The 17,488-nt window shown below is 36.0% G+C and overlaps 1 protein-coding gene across 3 annotated transcripts in view; it reads left to right on the top strand.

Moving 5' to 3' along the window:
* The window catches only part of RFX3 (regulatory factor X3), a 290,506-nt gene that overhangs the window by 249,220 nt on the left and 23,798 nt on the right, over nucleotides 1–17,488 (top strand). For all 3 annotated transcript variants that reach the window (XM_027105786.1, XM_027105787.1, XM_027105785.1), the window contains 2 exons: nucleotides 2,275–2,424; nucleotides 8,969–9,177. In XM_027105786.1, the coding sequence (XP_026961587.1) occupies nucleotides 2,275–2,424; nucleotides 8,969–9,177 (359 nt within the window). The remainder of the gene's footprint in view (nucleotides 1–2,274; nucleotides 2,425–8,968; nucleotides 9,178–17,488) is intronic.

Below are 17,488 nucleotides of genomic sequence, written 5' to 3'. Positions count from 1 at the left end.
AAGCTCTTGTAGCTGACAAGTCTGTGATAGCACAAGTCTGCTTCAGCTTAAGGTTTGCAATAACACATTCTATCTCTAAAATGTATAGGACACATTTCATGAATATGCCCACCTTAGATTGTTGCTTTAGAGCTGTGCTGTCAATACAGTAGGGCTAACCACATGTGGCTATTTAGATTGTAAATTTAATTAAATTGCATTGAAATTTACTTCCTCAGTCACACTAGGTACATTTCAAGCGCACCTTAACCCATGTGGCTAGTAGTTACCATACTGGGTAACACATAAGTAGAGCGTTTCCATCATTGCAGAAAGCTCTCCATGGTAGTGCTTTTCTAGAGTGCCACGTTCAGGTGGGCAAATAAAAGAGGTGCTATTTGATTATGATGGTCAGAGGAATGTTTTCCAACTTGCAAAGTCAGTCATAGTTATAACAATACTTACAAACAGCTAAAAGTACCTCCTGCCCCAGTGTCATCAAAGTGGATCTGGTAGCAATCCATCTGCAATATGGGCCATCTCACTGATCTCTAGAGTTGATTTGGGTGGTTTACCTCGGAGGAAGGTGCCTTCTGCTATTCCTCTCTCACGGACATGCAGCCTTTTTTCAACTGAGCATTTAATCAACAAAGATGATCTAGTGTGACAGTGGAAACAGCATAATGAGGTTGTGACTGAAAGTTATTATCAAAATGCCTGGATTCATATCCCACCACTGTACTGTAGTTTCTGTGTAACCTTGAGCAAGATCGTTAACCTCCCTAAGTCATAACATGTGTCTAATAGAATGTTTATGAGAATTGAGCAAGGTAATGTATGTTAGGCATTTAACACAGTGCCTGGCACGTGATATGTCCTTGATTAGTATAAACCACAGAGATGGGAAAATGTGAAATACTCTCTTTGGGGGTATGTGAACGTCCCCCAAGTTCCACATGGTCCTGAAGCATCTCACTATCAAGATAGAACATCCTTTGGCCTGTGGAACACCTTCTACTGCTCAGCCAACTGACTGTTCAATCAATTGCTTGTTATATACCCATAGTGATTTAATGTCATTCCTGTAAATATGTTAAAGTCCTCATTAGATCTGCTATGCAAGTAACAAATTTTCATGAGATCATGAGATTTAGATATTTACCTAGACTTTTTCTTTGTTGTTAGCTTTGCTATCTTTCAATATAACCCAGTTTGTTCAGGGTTTCAGCAGGAAAAAAATGGTATATCCAAAGGGGAGAATAATTGAATAGAGTTTAAGGGTCTGTTTCTAAACATGTGAAAAGAGTTAAGAAAACCAAAGAGGAATGGTACAGCACCCCAGGACTAGCAAAATAGTGGGAAGCCTGCCCATCCCTAGGTCTGAAGGGGAAGGAAGTGATTATGGCATCAGATCTTCTCCTTCCTCCAGAACTGTGGCCTTACGAAGGAGAGGGCAAAGGTTGTGAGGGAATTAGTAGTTTGACTACTTTCTTCCATCCTTCAGTCTCCTACCAGTGCCTTTCATTGGCCAAACCCAACTGGAAGCCAAAGGGCAAGAGAGGCAGTTAATGTAATCTATTCAGTTTAGTCTTCCTGGGCACAGAGCAGAATGGAGAAGGCCGGAAAGTATATTTTGAAGGACAAATGGAGATTTTTCTGGATAGCCCTTTTATAGAAATTCAAATTCTGAAGAGTTGCTTGTATCCGATAAGTTTATTAGCTATGTATTTGCTAATAAAGTCTTTGAGTGTTCTTATTTCACCTCAGAATTACCCACTCCTATTTCACCTCTATAAAATAAAGGTAAAAAGAGTGAATCTTAATGACAGTGCTCTGAAAAGCATGTTTTTTAATCCAGTTTAAAAAGTGGGACTGGATAGTGTGGTTTTCCAAGTAAAAGGAAAAAAAATTTTATTTGCTTAGTTTGTAGTTGACTGTCGTACAGAGAATAAGAAATGAAAATCAACATTTCTCCTACTTGTTTCGACTAAATAATTTCTTGCTATGGATTAGTAGCTACTTGCAAGACTGGTTTAATTAATGGTGCACTCAGATGTCGAAAAATGTGGGAGTTTGTTTTAGCCTTGACCTCAGCCTACTCAAAAGGAAAGTAATACTTGGTTTAGAGGTTTAAATGCTATAATTTACAAGTAAGCTCTCTCACCAAATGAATTTGAAATAAGTATCAGAGGGAAGCATTTAAAATTTGGCAAGGGAATAAAGATTTAAAGATTGCAGTGGTTTCTTTTACTGGAGGGGAAAAAAAAATCCCCACTTAATTGGATTTCTTTACAGGTTGCAGCTGTAAGTGCCTTTGCCCAGACTCTGCGAAGATACACGTCGCTCAATCACCTGGCCCAGGCAGCTCGTGCAGTGCTTCAGAACACTTCTCAGATCAACCAGATGCTCAATGACCTCAACCGTGTCGACTTTGCCAATGTCCAGGTACTCTGTTTTCTTTCAAAACGTGTCTTTTAATGAAAGGTATCCGATTTTTTCTTCTTAATTGGGATCATCATATTTCTTTTCAAAGTTACATCAATTCACAGGCACATCTAGATTCACAGTATCCTGAAAGAGGAGAGTTTTACTCAGCTACGGCTTTACTCCTCTGTTTTGCGGTTAAAGTCTGCTAATATTTATAGTGCTAGATAGCAACATATGTCACCAGGGTTTGCTGAATGATTAATAGAGTAATGATGACCACAGTCAGTGAAGTTTGGTAGGCAGGAGATGAAACGCTTTCATCTACTAGCTGTGGCGTCTTGGGCAAGTTCCTTAACTCTTCTGGGCTTTACTTTCTCCATTTTATAACACATATCTTAGATTACTGTTTACATATTTAGTAATATGTAAAGCCCATAGCACCATGACACGCACACGAGAAATTTGTTTTCAAAAGTGCCCCACCTTGGTTCATGCCCCGGTCCGGGAGGATCCCACGTGCCGCAGAGCGGCTGGGCCCGTGAGCCGTGGCCGCTGGGCCTGTGCGTCCGGAGCCTGTGCTCCGCAGCGCGAGAGGCCACAACAGTGAGAGGCCCGCATACTGCAAAAAAAAAAAAAAAAAAGTGCCCACCTTGAAACTCTATTTCAGAGTTTACTATAGGTACCTGGTAAATACTTGTTATTTGAAAAGAATTAGGTGTAACATATCTGACTGTTTTGATCATCCAAATGAAAGAATAATTTTTTAACCTAGTGATGAAACTACTCACTTGTACATCAAAGTACACGTAAAAAATAGCTACTTTAGGAATATTATTATGGAATCCCAACAAGTATTTTATTTCAGATACTAAAATAATGAAGCTAATTGTTACCAATGAAAAAAAAATAGTCCATGGCTCACTCAAAGCAAAAGCAACAAAAGATATATAAATATTGAACATAATCAAAATTTTAAACTTCTGTGCTTCAAAAGAGACCATCAAGAAAATGAAACGACAACTTATAGTATTGAAAAAATGTTTGCAAATCATATATCTGATAAAAATTTATATCTAGACTATATAAAAAGAACTATTATAACCCAACAATGAAAAGACAACCTCGTTTAAAAAATGGGCATAGATCTAAATAGATATTTCTCCAAAGAAGATACACAGATGTCCAATAAAGTACCAGAAAACTCATTCAGCAGCCACCAGGGAAATACAGATTAAAACCACACTGAGGGGCTTCCCTGGTGGCGCAGTGGTTAAGAATCCACCTGCCAGTACAGGGGGCACAGGTTCGAGCCCTGGTCCAGGAAGATCCCACATGCCACACAGCAGCTAAGTCCGTGTGCCACAACTACTGAGCCTGTTCTATAGAGCCCGCGAGCCACAACTACTGAAGCCTGTGTGCCTAGAGCCTCTGCTCTCAACAAGAGAAGCCATCGCAATGAGAAGCCCGCGCACTGCAACGAAGAGTAGCCCCCGCTCACTGCAACTAGAGAAAGCCCATGCACAGCAACGAAGACCCAAGGCAGCCAATAAATTAATTAATTAATTAAATCTATAAAAAACCCCGAGATACCACTTCACACACACTAAAATGGGTATTATCAAAAAATAAAATGGGTATTATCAAAAAGACAAATAATAGGGCTTCCCTGGTAGCACAGTGGTTGAGAGTCCACCTGCTGATGCCGGGGACACGGGTTTGTGCCCTGGTCCGGGAGGATCCCACGTGCCGCGGAGCGGCTGGGCCCGTGGGCCATGGCCGCTGAACCTGCGCGTCCGGAGTCTGTGCTCCGCAGCGGGAGAGGCCACAACAGTGAGAGGCCCGCGTACCACAAAAAAAAAAAAAACAAAAGACAAATAATAACAAGTGTTGGTGAGGGTGTGCAGAAATTGGAACCCTTATACACTAGTGATTGGAATGCAAAATGCTGCAGCCACTTTGGAAAACAGTATGGCAGTTCCTCAAAAGGTTAAACCTAGAGTTACCATATGATTTGGCAGTTTCACTGCTAAGTACATACCAAGAAAAATGAAAACATGTCCACCTAAAAACTTGTTCATGCGTGTTCCAGCAGCGTTATTCATATTAGCCACATAAAAGTAGAAAACAACTCAAATGTCCATTAACTGATGACTATGTGAACAAAATGTGATATTCCACACAATGGAATATTATCGGGCAATAAAAAGATGAAGTTCTGATACATGCCACAACAGAGATGAACATTATGCTAAGCAAAAGAAACCAGATACAAAGACCGTACATTGCATGATTCCATTTATATGAAATGTGCAGAACAAATACATGTATAGAGACAAAAAGTAAATTAGTAGTTGCCTAGGTCCTGTAGACTGGTGGGATTGGGAGGTGATAGATAAGGAGTAGTATGGGGTTTCTTCTTGGAGAAATGAATACATTCTAAAATTGATTGTGATGATAGAGGCACTACTCTGAATATACTGAAAGAAGCCATTGAATTATATACTTTAAATGAATGAATTGTTCGCTCTGTGAATTATGTCTCAATAAAACTGTTTTAAAAAACAATATCATTGCTTAAAGATAACTAATTATTACTCCATTTCCTACAAAGTTTAATCTACAATTCTGGTCTAGTTTTATCATTTAAAATATATCAAAAAGTAATATTTGGGTTTGATTTATTTTAGGGTGTCGTTAATTAGTTAAGTTCATTCTGACTTTCATGAATTGAGTTTAAACTTCTAATGTGTATAGTTTTTCTTAGATCTACATAAATATTTTTATATATACAAGCACACATACGCACACACGTGCAAATATGTAAGCTCCACAAGAACAAACTGTCTCACGTTTACAAATCCATTAACTTTACATATTTCAGTGGAATTTACATTAACTGATTTTAGTGGGAATATTAAGAGTTCATATATTTTTGCCTTAAAATGTATACTGTTATGTTTTTTTCAAATCTTCGTTCAGAAAAGATATGTTTAAAAGTACTTTAAGAAGAGTAGAAATGGTAAGGCAACTTCTAGTTTCAAAAAGTAATTTAAGTTTAATAACCGAAAATATATTTAAGAATTATTCCTAATAATATCTGAGAAAGATTTAAAATTTTCTGTTTTAACATTATTTTCATTCGTATAGTTGTGTGTCTGAACCCTATGAAGTATGTATAGAAATGAGTTCTTCCTGGTTATAAACGCCAGCCTTGGCAACATTATTGCATATAAATGGTCAGTTATACATCTATACTACTACTCATCCCCCACTCACTGACTTTGAGGTTACCTTTTCCCTTCCTTTATTCTCAGCTACCAAGTTTTTCTGGGTCCACATGACAGTTATTAGTGCTGAAACCTGTGTGCTTAAGTATCTGTCCTCTAAGACCTCCTTCCTTTCGTTAGAGGACCATGAGCGCAGTGGTGTGCCCTCCATTTCCCCCTACATTTTACCTCTCACAACTCTGTTCATTTTCATATGTAATCTCTTTCTCAGGTTAGCATATTTTATCTTTAACTCCTTTCTTTCCTCTTCTGTTCCACATTTTACCTGGTTTTCAGTCTCCTGCCTCCCATTCCACCTTCATCACCCTCTCCTGTTCATTTGGAAGTCCCTGCCCCTACGAGATTAACCTCAGTTAAGACTGACACCCTAAGACATATAGGGTGATGCTCTTGTAATAAGGGAACTTTAATTTAAAACAATGAAATCACATGTAAGTGTCAATATTTTAATGCTCTAAGAGCTTAAGTTTCTTTCAGGATATCCATAAATCTCTTTCATTACTTCATTCTTCTTTAATTAAATCTTTAACTCATGCATTCAGGATAATTTTCCTATTGCCGTATAATTGGTTTTCTGTTTTAATTAACTGATAGCATTACAATAGTATTGCTTTAGAATTGTTTTGTGTAAATGGATAGTTTTCCAAATACAGTATGGGCTAAATATACTTGGGTTGGTTGACCTGATAACCTAACTTTTGCATATACTTGTGTTTCTGTATTTAAAAGACATTCTGATTTTGAAGCTACTGCCTCCTTATCATCTTGGAGATAATTTATTTCCAACTTAAAAATATCTTTAATTTTCATCCTTACCTTTTTCCACTATAGAACTGAAATATCCAAATTCCTTCACAGGAATATACTTCACAGGAGTAATTACAGTGTACTCTATTGTTAGTATATTTTCAATCTTAAGAGTAGTAAAATGAAATATAATATAAAGTAGTTTGAAAAGTCAGAATAATGTCCTATGGCTTTATTTCTCTAAGTTTAGTTTTAGATTATCATTATCTCTTGGCAAGAACTAACTTCCTAGGAAGCAGTGAGTTTGAATTTATGTTAAGAAATGAAATTAAATTCTTCCAAGGATACCAGTAAGTTCCTCCTGCCTCTTACCAATGCACAAAAAAATCTTCCACAGTGGGTATAGAGTTTCAGTTTTGCAAGATGAAAAAGAGACCTATTGCACAGTAATGAGCATATAGTAAACACTCCTATAGTGTACACTTCAAAATGGTTAAGATGATAAGTTTTATGTTATGTGTTTTTTACCACAATAAAAAAAATGCTTAGCCATTAATGAAAAAACGAAAACAACCTCCCCTATCCTTTCTTGAGACATAAATTCTTCCCTGGGTGCTCTTCTGGACTCCTAAATTGATATAAAAGTTCTGGTAGTCATTTAACAGTGTATTTTGAAAAACCTATTACATAGAAAAAAGTACAAAAGTAAGCAAAGATGTAGTTACTAGATTGCTAATTCCAGCATTTTTCCTAATAGTAAGAAATTGGAATGACCATAAATGTGTAACTGTATGGAATTGGTTTTGTAAATAATGGAATATTTATGCATTGAAGCAAATTCCATCACTGAACAATAAATATAGCTCCTCATTTGCCTATACGGAAAGTCATTTATCATATATATTGAAGTGAAACTAAGCAAAATATCAAGTAAAATGTCTAATATGAGCCTCTTTTAAAATAACATGTGTACGTAAGCATACATGCATATGTATATACTACATGTGAACAGTTTGAAAGTTATTAGCATGTTGTAGTTATCTCTTAATGTTGGCATTTTAGATATTCTTAATATTTTGTTCCTTTTTGTTTATTTGTATTTTCAATTTTTAATAATCATTGTGGTGTACTTAAAATACTTAAAAGTGATATTTAGGAGGTAAAATCGGAAAGACTATTACTAATTAGATAAGAGAAAGAAGGATAATAGATGGTATCATCAGCTGGGAATGTAGAAGAAACCCTAGGTTTCCCTGAAGAAATAAAATGAATTGAGTTTGGGCATTTTATATTTGAAGTACCTCCCAGTTGAAATGTCTCTTAAATAAGGTAAAGTCTGTAGGGCCAGGAGAGGTGCTGGAACCAGAGGGTGGAGATTAGGGGTTTATTTAGTTGAAATGGTTGATTTGAATAAATGTGTCCTCTGAGAACAGATAGATTGAAAGCTATAGACACTTTTCAGAAAAATACATACATATTCACAATGTTTTATACATAGAATCAGGACCTTCACAGACACCCCTCCACAGAAATCTATTGTGAAAATATTATCTGGACACAGTGAACCCAGTTTAAAAATTCTTGTCACATTTCATTTCTCTAATGTTATGCTTGGGGAAAATGAGGCCCACGCAGATTAAATGAATTGCTTGAAGTCAGTTTAGCTGATTCAGGCCCTATGTTATCATCCATGTCCTTACTCAAATATTATATTACCAAATAATTGTATTCTGACCTTAAGAGTATAGTATTTTTTTAATGTTAAAATACAACATAGCACTAGAAACATTGTAAAACTTATGGCAGCCATTGAAAATTAACTTTAGAAGTTCCTGTTTTCATTGCTGTTACCAAACATGAAACTTTCCTGTCAGAACCAGAAGGAAAACTATAGTGATCAAATTTCTTGGCAGGTAGCCTTCCTACATTTTCTCAAAAGTATTTTTGTTGTTGTTGTTGTTGTTGTTTTCGGTTCTGTGAATTAATTTGCATTCATAGCCTTGCCTCTGTAACCCTTGAGACTTCAGTTTCTTATCCATAAAACTCATATAGCATATACTTCTACCTTGTATCATTCAGTGTTTGTTTTTGTTTTAATCCTGAGGGACCACTTTTGGCCAATTGAATCTATTTATCCATCTGACTTACGCTAAATCTTTTCAAATGAATTGGCTTTAAAGTTTTATCTGATTGGGAGAAAAAAGAGAGGGAGTAAAAACTAAAGAAAGACGCCTCATACTGTAGGTTCAGGCTCCTGTTTTTCTTAAGTAAACATATATTTTAGTCTTTCACACAGACTAGTTAATGTAGAAAAACCAAGTCATACTTTTATGTCACATCACTTTTTCATGCACAAAGGCGATGTTAGTTTCCTTAATAACTGACAAGTAGTCCTTCATTTTCTTAATTCATTTAATTGTTTTACGCTTTCAATATAATTTGCCATTTATGCCTATGGTTTGTGTGCTGACACTCAATGAAAAGGTGCTGAGTTGAACTTTTTCTTTGCTTTCTGTGTACTGTCCCAGGAGCAGGCTTCCTGGGTATGTCAGTGTGATGACAACATGGTTCAGAGACTAGAAACAGACTTCAAGATGACTCTTCAGCAGCAGAGCACCCTGGAGCAGTGGGCTGCATGGCTTGACAATGTGATGATGCAAGCACTGAAACCCTATGAAGGAAGACCCAGTTTTCCTAAAGCTGCCAGGCAGTTTCTGCTAAAATGGTCTTTCTACAGGTATCGTCTCAATTTTTCCTATTCTGCAATTATATATGTACATACTTCTCAGAAAAAAAGCAAAGAAAGGAAGACTTTAGTTTGCAGAAACTCCATGTTGTGATTATCTTCAACCCAACTCATGACTACAGCATCATGGAATTGTACCAGGAAGCTTATGGAAATAAAATTCCTGCTAGGAAAGGAAAGGCTCTTATTCAAAGCCCTATAAGTTCTCAGATGGGAACATCTGAGATCCCAGTCTAGATAAGATGTTTAGCAACAGTCAAAAAAGGACTACAGTCCTCCTTCTCGCAAACGTGTATTATTTAGTCTTCTTTCTTGAGCCCTTACCACCACTCTTCTTCTCTAGTTCAGGGATTCTCAAACTGTGGTTCGCTAGACCAGTAGCATCACTATTGCTTGGAAACACATTAGAAATGCATATTTTCAGACCCCTCCCCAAAATGTACCTGAATCAGAAACTGCAGAGGGGAGGCCCAGCAATCTGTGCTTTTTAAAGTATCGTCCACGCAGTTCAGATGCATACTCAGAACCACCTAGTTAATTTCTTAATTTGATCAATTACAATTGTTTTCAAACCTAGCTGCACCTCAGAATTAGTGGAAAGAAGAGCAAAACAAAACTCCTAGGTATCTCCCAAAAACTCCTGAATCAAAATCGTGGTGGTTAGAAAGTAGTGATTAGGAGTAGGGATAATCAGAAATTTTTTTTTTCAAAAAGCTTACTCCTGGTGATTCTAATGCGTAGCCAGTTTAATATCGAATAATCTAGTAATACAAAATGAATCACTTTTTGACTAAAAGGATATATATATGTGTGTGTGTGTGTGTGTGTGTGTGTGTGTGTGTGTGTGTGTGTGTAAATGTATGTTTTTCTAGACATAGAAGAACCCCAGCAGAGAAAGATTACTTGATATATAATATCAACTGTTGGGGTGAACCATTGACCATAGGTCTACACCAGGGGTTAAAAAACAGAACCTGTGTGAGTTGGCATATATACTATATATGAGACATAGGATGGAATTGACAGAGTTCCATTTCTTAAGCTAAGTTACGTAAGTCGTATTTTTGACCCCAGAATTTATTCTTGTGATGGGAGTTCATTTCTTTGCTTCTTTAGATAATGGTGGCCTCACTGGCTCGGGCCGAAAAGCCATGTCTACTTTGAGGTTTAGGCAGTCCCTAATTTAGTTCCTGTGCAACCATGCACACATCAAAGTAGTGACTACAGGACATACCACTGACTGTGGCTGTGAGTACCCTATGGTCATCATCTGGACCTCAGTGGTGAGTCCAAAGCAGTTGTGAGGAGAGAAGGTATAGAAAGAAGTAGCAGAGTTTAGAGACTAGTAGAAATTCTGAACCCAGTAAGCCCAAATTACAGGATTTCCATCTTGTTTTGACCACCTTGATAAAGATGGAACCAGAGATCTTTTAATTATGATGGTAGTTGCTTGGTTTTTATTGTGACTTATTTCTTTCTCAACAGATTTGGTCCAATTCTTATTTCTTAAACTGAAGTAGAGGTATAGATTCGCTGTATATGTTTAATTAGGAGTTAAATTATCCTTACATCCTGAAAACCGTTTTCTAGTGTCTAGCCCAGGGTTAAATGCAGTGAAAGAAAGTCTACCAGTTTTGTGTTGTTGTTTTGTTTTTGTTTTGGGGACGGAATAATTCCACAGTTCTGTCTCTCATATATTTAGTGCTTTTAGTCCGTATGATTTGAAAAGCACCTTATTATGGTGCTGTCTAACTCTGTGACCCACTGATATGCTTCATTAAAGCCAGTCCTAGGTTTAGATCTGGGTGTCAGTGAGCAATCTGTTGATGATATGAGTTTTCCTTTGATATATGGGGAAGATTTGGAAAACATTATCACAGTATTCTCAAAGTAGATGTAGAAATAGTAGTATTAATAGTAGAATTCAAAATTTTAATTTGGGAACATTTCTTAAGATTTCAGATATTTTCCCATTTGCTTGCAAGTTGATTTCATCCATTTTTTTTCCTCAGAAAATCATATAGATGGTATATGTGCTTCATGAATGATGAAACAGAAGTTATACTAGCTGTTGTTCCAAAACCTATATGACCAAAAGCAGAGTGCATCCTCTATATCAGAAAAAATCAAGGTTTTTTTTTTTTCTTCTTACTGCTTTCTTATGTCATTACATCAGACTTGCCCTTACTCCTTCCTGAGGACTTTTTTTTCTATGTTTAGTTGATATCATTTTAGAAATACACTCCTGGAGCCTTTGTCTCCACAGAGATTTGTTGCAGGTATCTTGACAGAAAATTACTTACTTGTATTTCTTGTTATCTGCAGATATACAAACCCAGTAGATCATCACTTGCCTGCCCTCTGTCCTCCCTCAGTTGGGGATAGTTGGCTTGTTATTGTTAGGCACTATTATGGTTATTATTTTCATTTCAAGAAGTCTTGAAGGCGTATACTTCAGGGCCACAGAAGGAAAGGCATATTCAGACAGATGCATACCTCCTGCTGGTAGGCGAGGTCAATAACTTAGAAACTTAAGAGCCTCTAAAATCTGACCTTTTTTTACCAAGGCATAAGAACATATTGAGTAATGAAAACTGCATTCACAAACAGAAGCAGAATTACAGAGTATTTTTTTTTAATGTTTTTGGCTTTTTTAATAAGATTTGGCAAAAAAAAAAAAGAATTTGGCAGTCACATATGTCAACCCTTCATTTTCTGAAGTTGATTAATCTCATAATTTCTAAAATTCTGTGTATATATTTATATGCATACAAATAAAGAAATGGACTGGCAGAGAATCATGATAGCAGCAGTTGACATGTTGCTGCAGACACCCTCTGCTCCAAACGGGGGTCTCTCCTTGCCTAACCTGGCTTTAAATGACTACTGCTGGCTCCCTGAGAGGTGGAAAAAATATCACCACCTTTCTTGGGCAGAAATGTAGAAGTTAAGTGGGCCATTTCTCAGCTTGTGTGTTTTGTGGATAACGGAACACAGAATTCCTCAGGGTCACCCTGAGGGTCAACCAAGTATCCCATTTTTAAAAATGAAATTTATAGCTTCGATACAGTGACTTGAAAGGGGGCACAGAGAACCTAGTTTGCCTACAATTGAACAATATATAAATCTTCCAAAAAGTAATACTCTCAGAATCAGCTATAAGCACTGTTTGAGAAGAGAGTTCACGGTACGGGGGAGGGGGTGGTCACAGGTGCGACGTTCTCATCTTTCTTCTTTGGAAGGGTGTGATGTATCCCCAAATACATAAAGAGGTGGATTGAGTATCATGTGTTTGGGGATATGTTTCATTTTCCACACCATGAGTTATAAAGATAAATACACAAAGGTATTTCTCATCCATTATAAAATAATTAACATTTATAACTCTGATTTTAAAAGGAGTTGAATTCATGGTAACTTAGCAACATGAAATTCAGTGGAGTCAATTTTGCAGCATATCTTACAGAAGTCTGAATCAGACAATAGGTTTCCAATTAAACTGTTAATTGTGTCATTTGATACTTGGCTTGTAGGGCAGAAGCCCAACACAGAGAGCATGAAGCAGACATAGCATTAATAATATAATTCAACTGATTCTTTTCTAAACATATGACAATAATTTCTTAACATGCTTATCAGTATTTTTAAAAATAACTAGGTATTATAACTGAAGGTCAGCACCCCTATTTTTTTTAATTTTCCAACAGAATTTCCTATTACATGTGTACTTTATGCTGAAATACGGTGATTGCCCAGTTGTCAAATAGAATCCAAAAGCCTTAGCATGGCCTATAAGACCCTACATGGTCCAGCTGCTAGTGACCTCCAGGTCCCACCGTGTATTCTCTTTGCTCACGTCCTCCAGCCACACTAGTCCTTGGAATAAAACAAACATAGTTCTGCCTCAGTCTCTGTATTTGCTCTCCTTTCTGCCAGGAAAGCTCACATGTTCACACGGCTCACTCCTTCACTTCAGTCTCGGTTCTGCTCAAGATATCACCTCCTCAAAAAGAGTTTTCCTGACACCCTAACTTAAAGTGCCGGCACCCATCACTCGCCAATCTCTTAACGTGACTTATTGTTTTTCATAGGGTTTAATCACTACCTAACTTTATATTTTATACCTACTCTGTTTTTATCAACTGTCTGTCCTACTAGAATGTGAGCTCTGTTGAAGCCAAATTTTTGTCTGACTTGCTCTAGAACAAGACCCTGGCACAGAGTAGGAACACAATAAATAGCTATTGAATGAATTAATATGAATTCTCTTGGAATAAAAGAATTGACTTTGCATTTTGTTTAATAATATCAGAAAGCTACTCAGTATGTATATTCTTCTTAGTCATTTACATTATTTTAAGGGAAATATAAAGCCCTAAAAGTTGAATTTTGAAATATATATATAATTCATTCTATATCTGTGATATTTATCCCTGCAAAGATTTATTGACATTCAACCGGCCCACGATTCTTCTGTGTTACAATGAATATCTTCTTTTTAAAATAAACAATTTTTGGATTATGAAATTAGTATATACTCACTTTAGAAAATCTGGGAAATACAAATACTATAAAAAGAATAAACTTAAATCATCCATAATTTTACTACCCAGAAATAACTACTGGTAAAATGTTTTCTTTCAGTGTTATATAAAATTGAGATCCAATTGTTTATCAGAGTTTATTATCTGTATTTTTCCCTTAACATTTTTCATTTAACATTATACCTTAAGCATATCTTAAGAAACATAATTTTTAATGTCCTCACAGTATTTCATTTTGTGTATGTCTCATACATAATTTAAACATCCTGTTTGTCTCTTATTCTTGAGTATTTAGGTGGTTTTTGGTCTTGTGATACAATTATAAAAAATACTGTAACGATTATCTTTGTATAAAGTTGCACATTTATCTTCAGATAAATTGAAATAAATTTGTACTTTTTAAGGTGACTAATACTATTTTAGTGAAGTGTGCTATCTCGATGCTTATAATAAAGTATTAAACATTCCCATTTATTTAGGGATAGGATTTTTTTAAGAATTATATTGATAGTTTCTATGTTAAATGGGCTCATATTATACTTTTTAGTTCTTGCACTTAACATTATATCATTGACATCTTTCCAAGTTACTGCCTATATGTGTACTCTCCCTCATTTCTTTAAACTTTTATATAAATTTACATATATGAATGAACCATTTTTTTTTGCTTAGTATCCTACAAATGGATATTTAGTGTTGCCCCCTATTTTCTCACCAGTATAAATATTGCTGCAATTAAAACTATCTTTGCTTATTTGTGTAAATTTCTAGAATTAGAACTGCTAGGTGATCACACCAGTCAGAATGGCCATCATCAAAAAATCTACAAACAGTAAATGCTGGAGAGGGTGTGGAGAAAAGGGAAGCCTCATACACTGTTGGTGGGAATGTAAATTGATACAGCCACTATGGCAAACAGTATGGAGGTTCCTTAAAGAAACTGAAAATAGAACTACCATATGACCCAGCAATCCCACTACTGGGCATATACCCAGAGAAAACCATAATTCAAAAAAACACATGCACCCCAATGTTCATAGTAGCACTATTTACAATAGTCAGGACATGGAAGCAACCTAAGTGTCCATCGACAGAGGAATGGATAAAGAAGATGTGGTATATATATATATATACACATATATATACACAATGGAATATTACTCAGCCATAAAAAGGAATGAAATTGGATCATTTGTAGAGACGTGAATGGACCTAGAGAGTGTCCTAGAGATTGTTCATACAGAGTGAAGTGAGAAAGAGAAAAGCAAATATTGTATAATAACGCATATATGTGGAATCTAGAAAAATGATATAGATGATCTTAGTTGCAAAGCAGAAATAGAGAAACAGACGTAGAGAACAAATGTATGGATACCAAGAGGGAATGGGGTGGGGTGGGAGGAATTGGGAGACTGGGATTGACACATATACATTATTGATGCTATGTATAAAATGGATAACTGATGGGAACATGCTGTATAGCACAGGGAACTCACCTAGTGCACTGTGATAACCTAAATGGGAGGGAAGTCTAAAAGGGAGGGGATATCTGTACGTGTATGTCCCATTCGTTTTGTTGTTCAGTGGAGGCTAACACAGCTTTGTAAAGCAACACTGCTCAGCCATAAAAAGGAACGAAATTGAATTATTTGTAATGAGGTGGATGGACCTAGAGGCTGTCATACAGAGTGAAGTAAGTCAGAAAGAGAAAAACAACATATGCTAACACATATATATGGAATCTAAAAAAAAAAAAAAAAGGTTCTGATGGACCTAGGGGCAGGACAGGAATAAAGACTCAGATGTAGAGAATGGACTTGAGGAGACGGGCAGGGGGGAAGGGTAAACTGGAACAAAGTGAGAGGGTAGCATTGACATGTATACACTACCAAAGGTAAAATGGATAGCTACTGGGAAGCACAGGGAGATCAGCTCTGTGCTTTGTGACCACCTAGAGGGGTGGGATAGGGAGGGTGGGAGGGAGACGCAAGAGGGAGGGGATATGGGGATATATGTATACATATAGCTGATTCACTTTGTTATAAAGCAGAAACTAATACACCATTGTAAAGCAATTAAACTCCAATCAAGATGTTAAAAAAAAAAAAAAAACAACATTGTCAGAGAGAGAGCCTGCTTGTATTTTGTAAAAACAACAACTAGAAAACACTACTAGGTGAAAGCATTTGTGCATTTTTAGTTTCGACATGTGTTGCCAAATTTCCCTTCATAAATGTTTTGTGAATTTATGCTTGTAGAAACAGCAAATGAGAGTTCTTTCCCCATACCCTCTCCAACACTGATCTTTTAATGTCTTATAGTATAATAGATGATATATGGTATCTTACCTTTAATTTACATTTCTTTTAATTTTGAATAAGATTAGTCACATTTTTGTATACTTGTTAGCCATTAGTCTTCTCCAGGCTGTATTTTAAATAGCTGCTGTCTTTCTTCAGCAAGAGATGTGTACTTAGGAGTGAATATTCCACCCCATATTATTTAATTTTTCAAAATTATTTACTTCACATGATCAAATTTGGATATATGTAAAAATGTTAGGCAACTTTTTATTGTTATTTTTATGTTGTTTTTGCTTTTGCTTTTTAAAGTAGAGGATTCTCTGCCTGTTAAAATTTGTTCCATAGGAAAATAAAGTTTAATTTCAATGGCTATTAAATTTATAATAATTATTTTTATGAATAGGTGATGTGTTACTGAGTTTTGGGAAAAGCATGCATCGAATTATAACAGAATTTTGTCATTATATCTTTGACATATAAGTGAAAGTGTTAATTTATTTTTAGTGATTCTCTTATAGAGTTCCAAACTTAAGGTATTCATTAAAGTATTTGACTCTAAGGAATCATTCACCAGTACTACTTTTTATGATAATGAGTATATTATTAACTCCAACATATGGAATAGTATAGTAATAGGTAGTTTTGCTTAAGGTTTCACATACATTATCTCATTTGACTCTCAGGCTAATCTTGAACCTTTAAATGTTAAATGACATACTCACAATCAAGATCACATGGTGGTTAACATGGATCTAACTCCAAACCCATGCTTTTTTTCTGTTTAGTAAATAGATCCACAGAATGAGAGACATCTGCCATCATCATATAGTAACACCTGTTCTTGCTGTCGTAGCCAAATGAGAGTCAGAAGCTCAGCTCCTCCTGTTTTGTGTATTAGGATCATAATCACTTATATTTGAGTCTTGTTCTATTCATTCATAAGTCTATTTCACAACCTTTAACACATTTTGTCCTTGAAATCGTCACGCAAATTAGGTAAGACCAAAAGTACTGCTTTCACTTTCACCCAAAAGGAAAAACACTCTCATGGAAATGATTTTTTTTTTTGAGATTCATAGTGAATTAATGAAGAGCCAGGATCAGAATCCAGGGCTTTAGAGTTTTAGATGTACAAGGATGATCTGTCACTTGCCAAGTTGAATGTGTAGAATTTGATATATTACTAGCCTCTATATAAATAAGGTTGAAAATGAAACAGAAATGTAGTCTTCTGTTTTTCCATCTGTCTGGCATTTTACAATTCTTCATTGCAAAATAAGGCCTAGGAATATCAGCCCATACATTTGTGAGATTCTATCTCCTCCTCCTATCAGAGAATATAATGCCTGTTTTAGTTTGCATAGGACAGAAATCTCTAGAAAAGGACACTAAATGAAAGTGAGGAGAGACACACACACACACACACACACACACACACACACACACACACACACA

Source organism: Aethalodelphis obliquidens, unplaced genomic scaffold (assembly GCF_003676395.1).
Source record: "Aethalodelphis obliquidens isolate GAN/ISIS:26980383/991018 unplaced genomic scaffold, ASM367639v1 scaffold7, whole genome shotgun sequence".
Classification (NCBI taxonomy): Eukaryota; Metazoa; Chordata; class Mammalia; order Artiodactyla; family Delphinidae; genus Aethalodelphis; species Aethalodelphis obliquidens.
The sequence above is the reverse complement of the archived record's forward strand: the minus strand, read 5'-3'. Positions and strand labels throughout refer to the sequence as shown.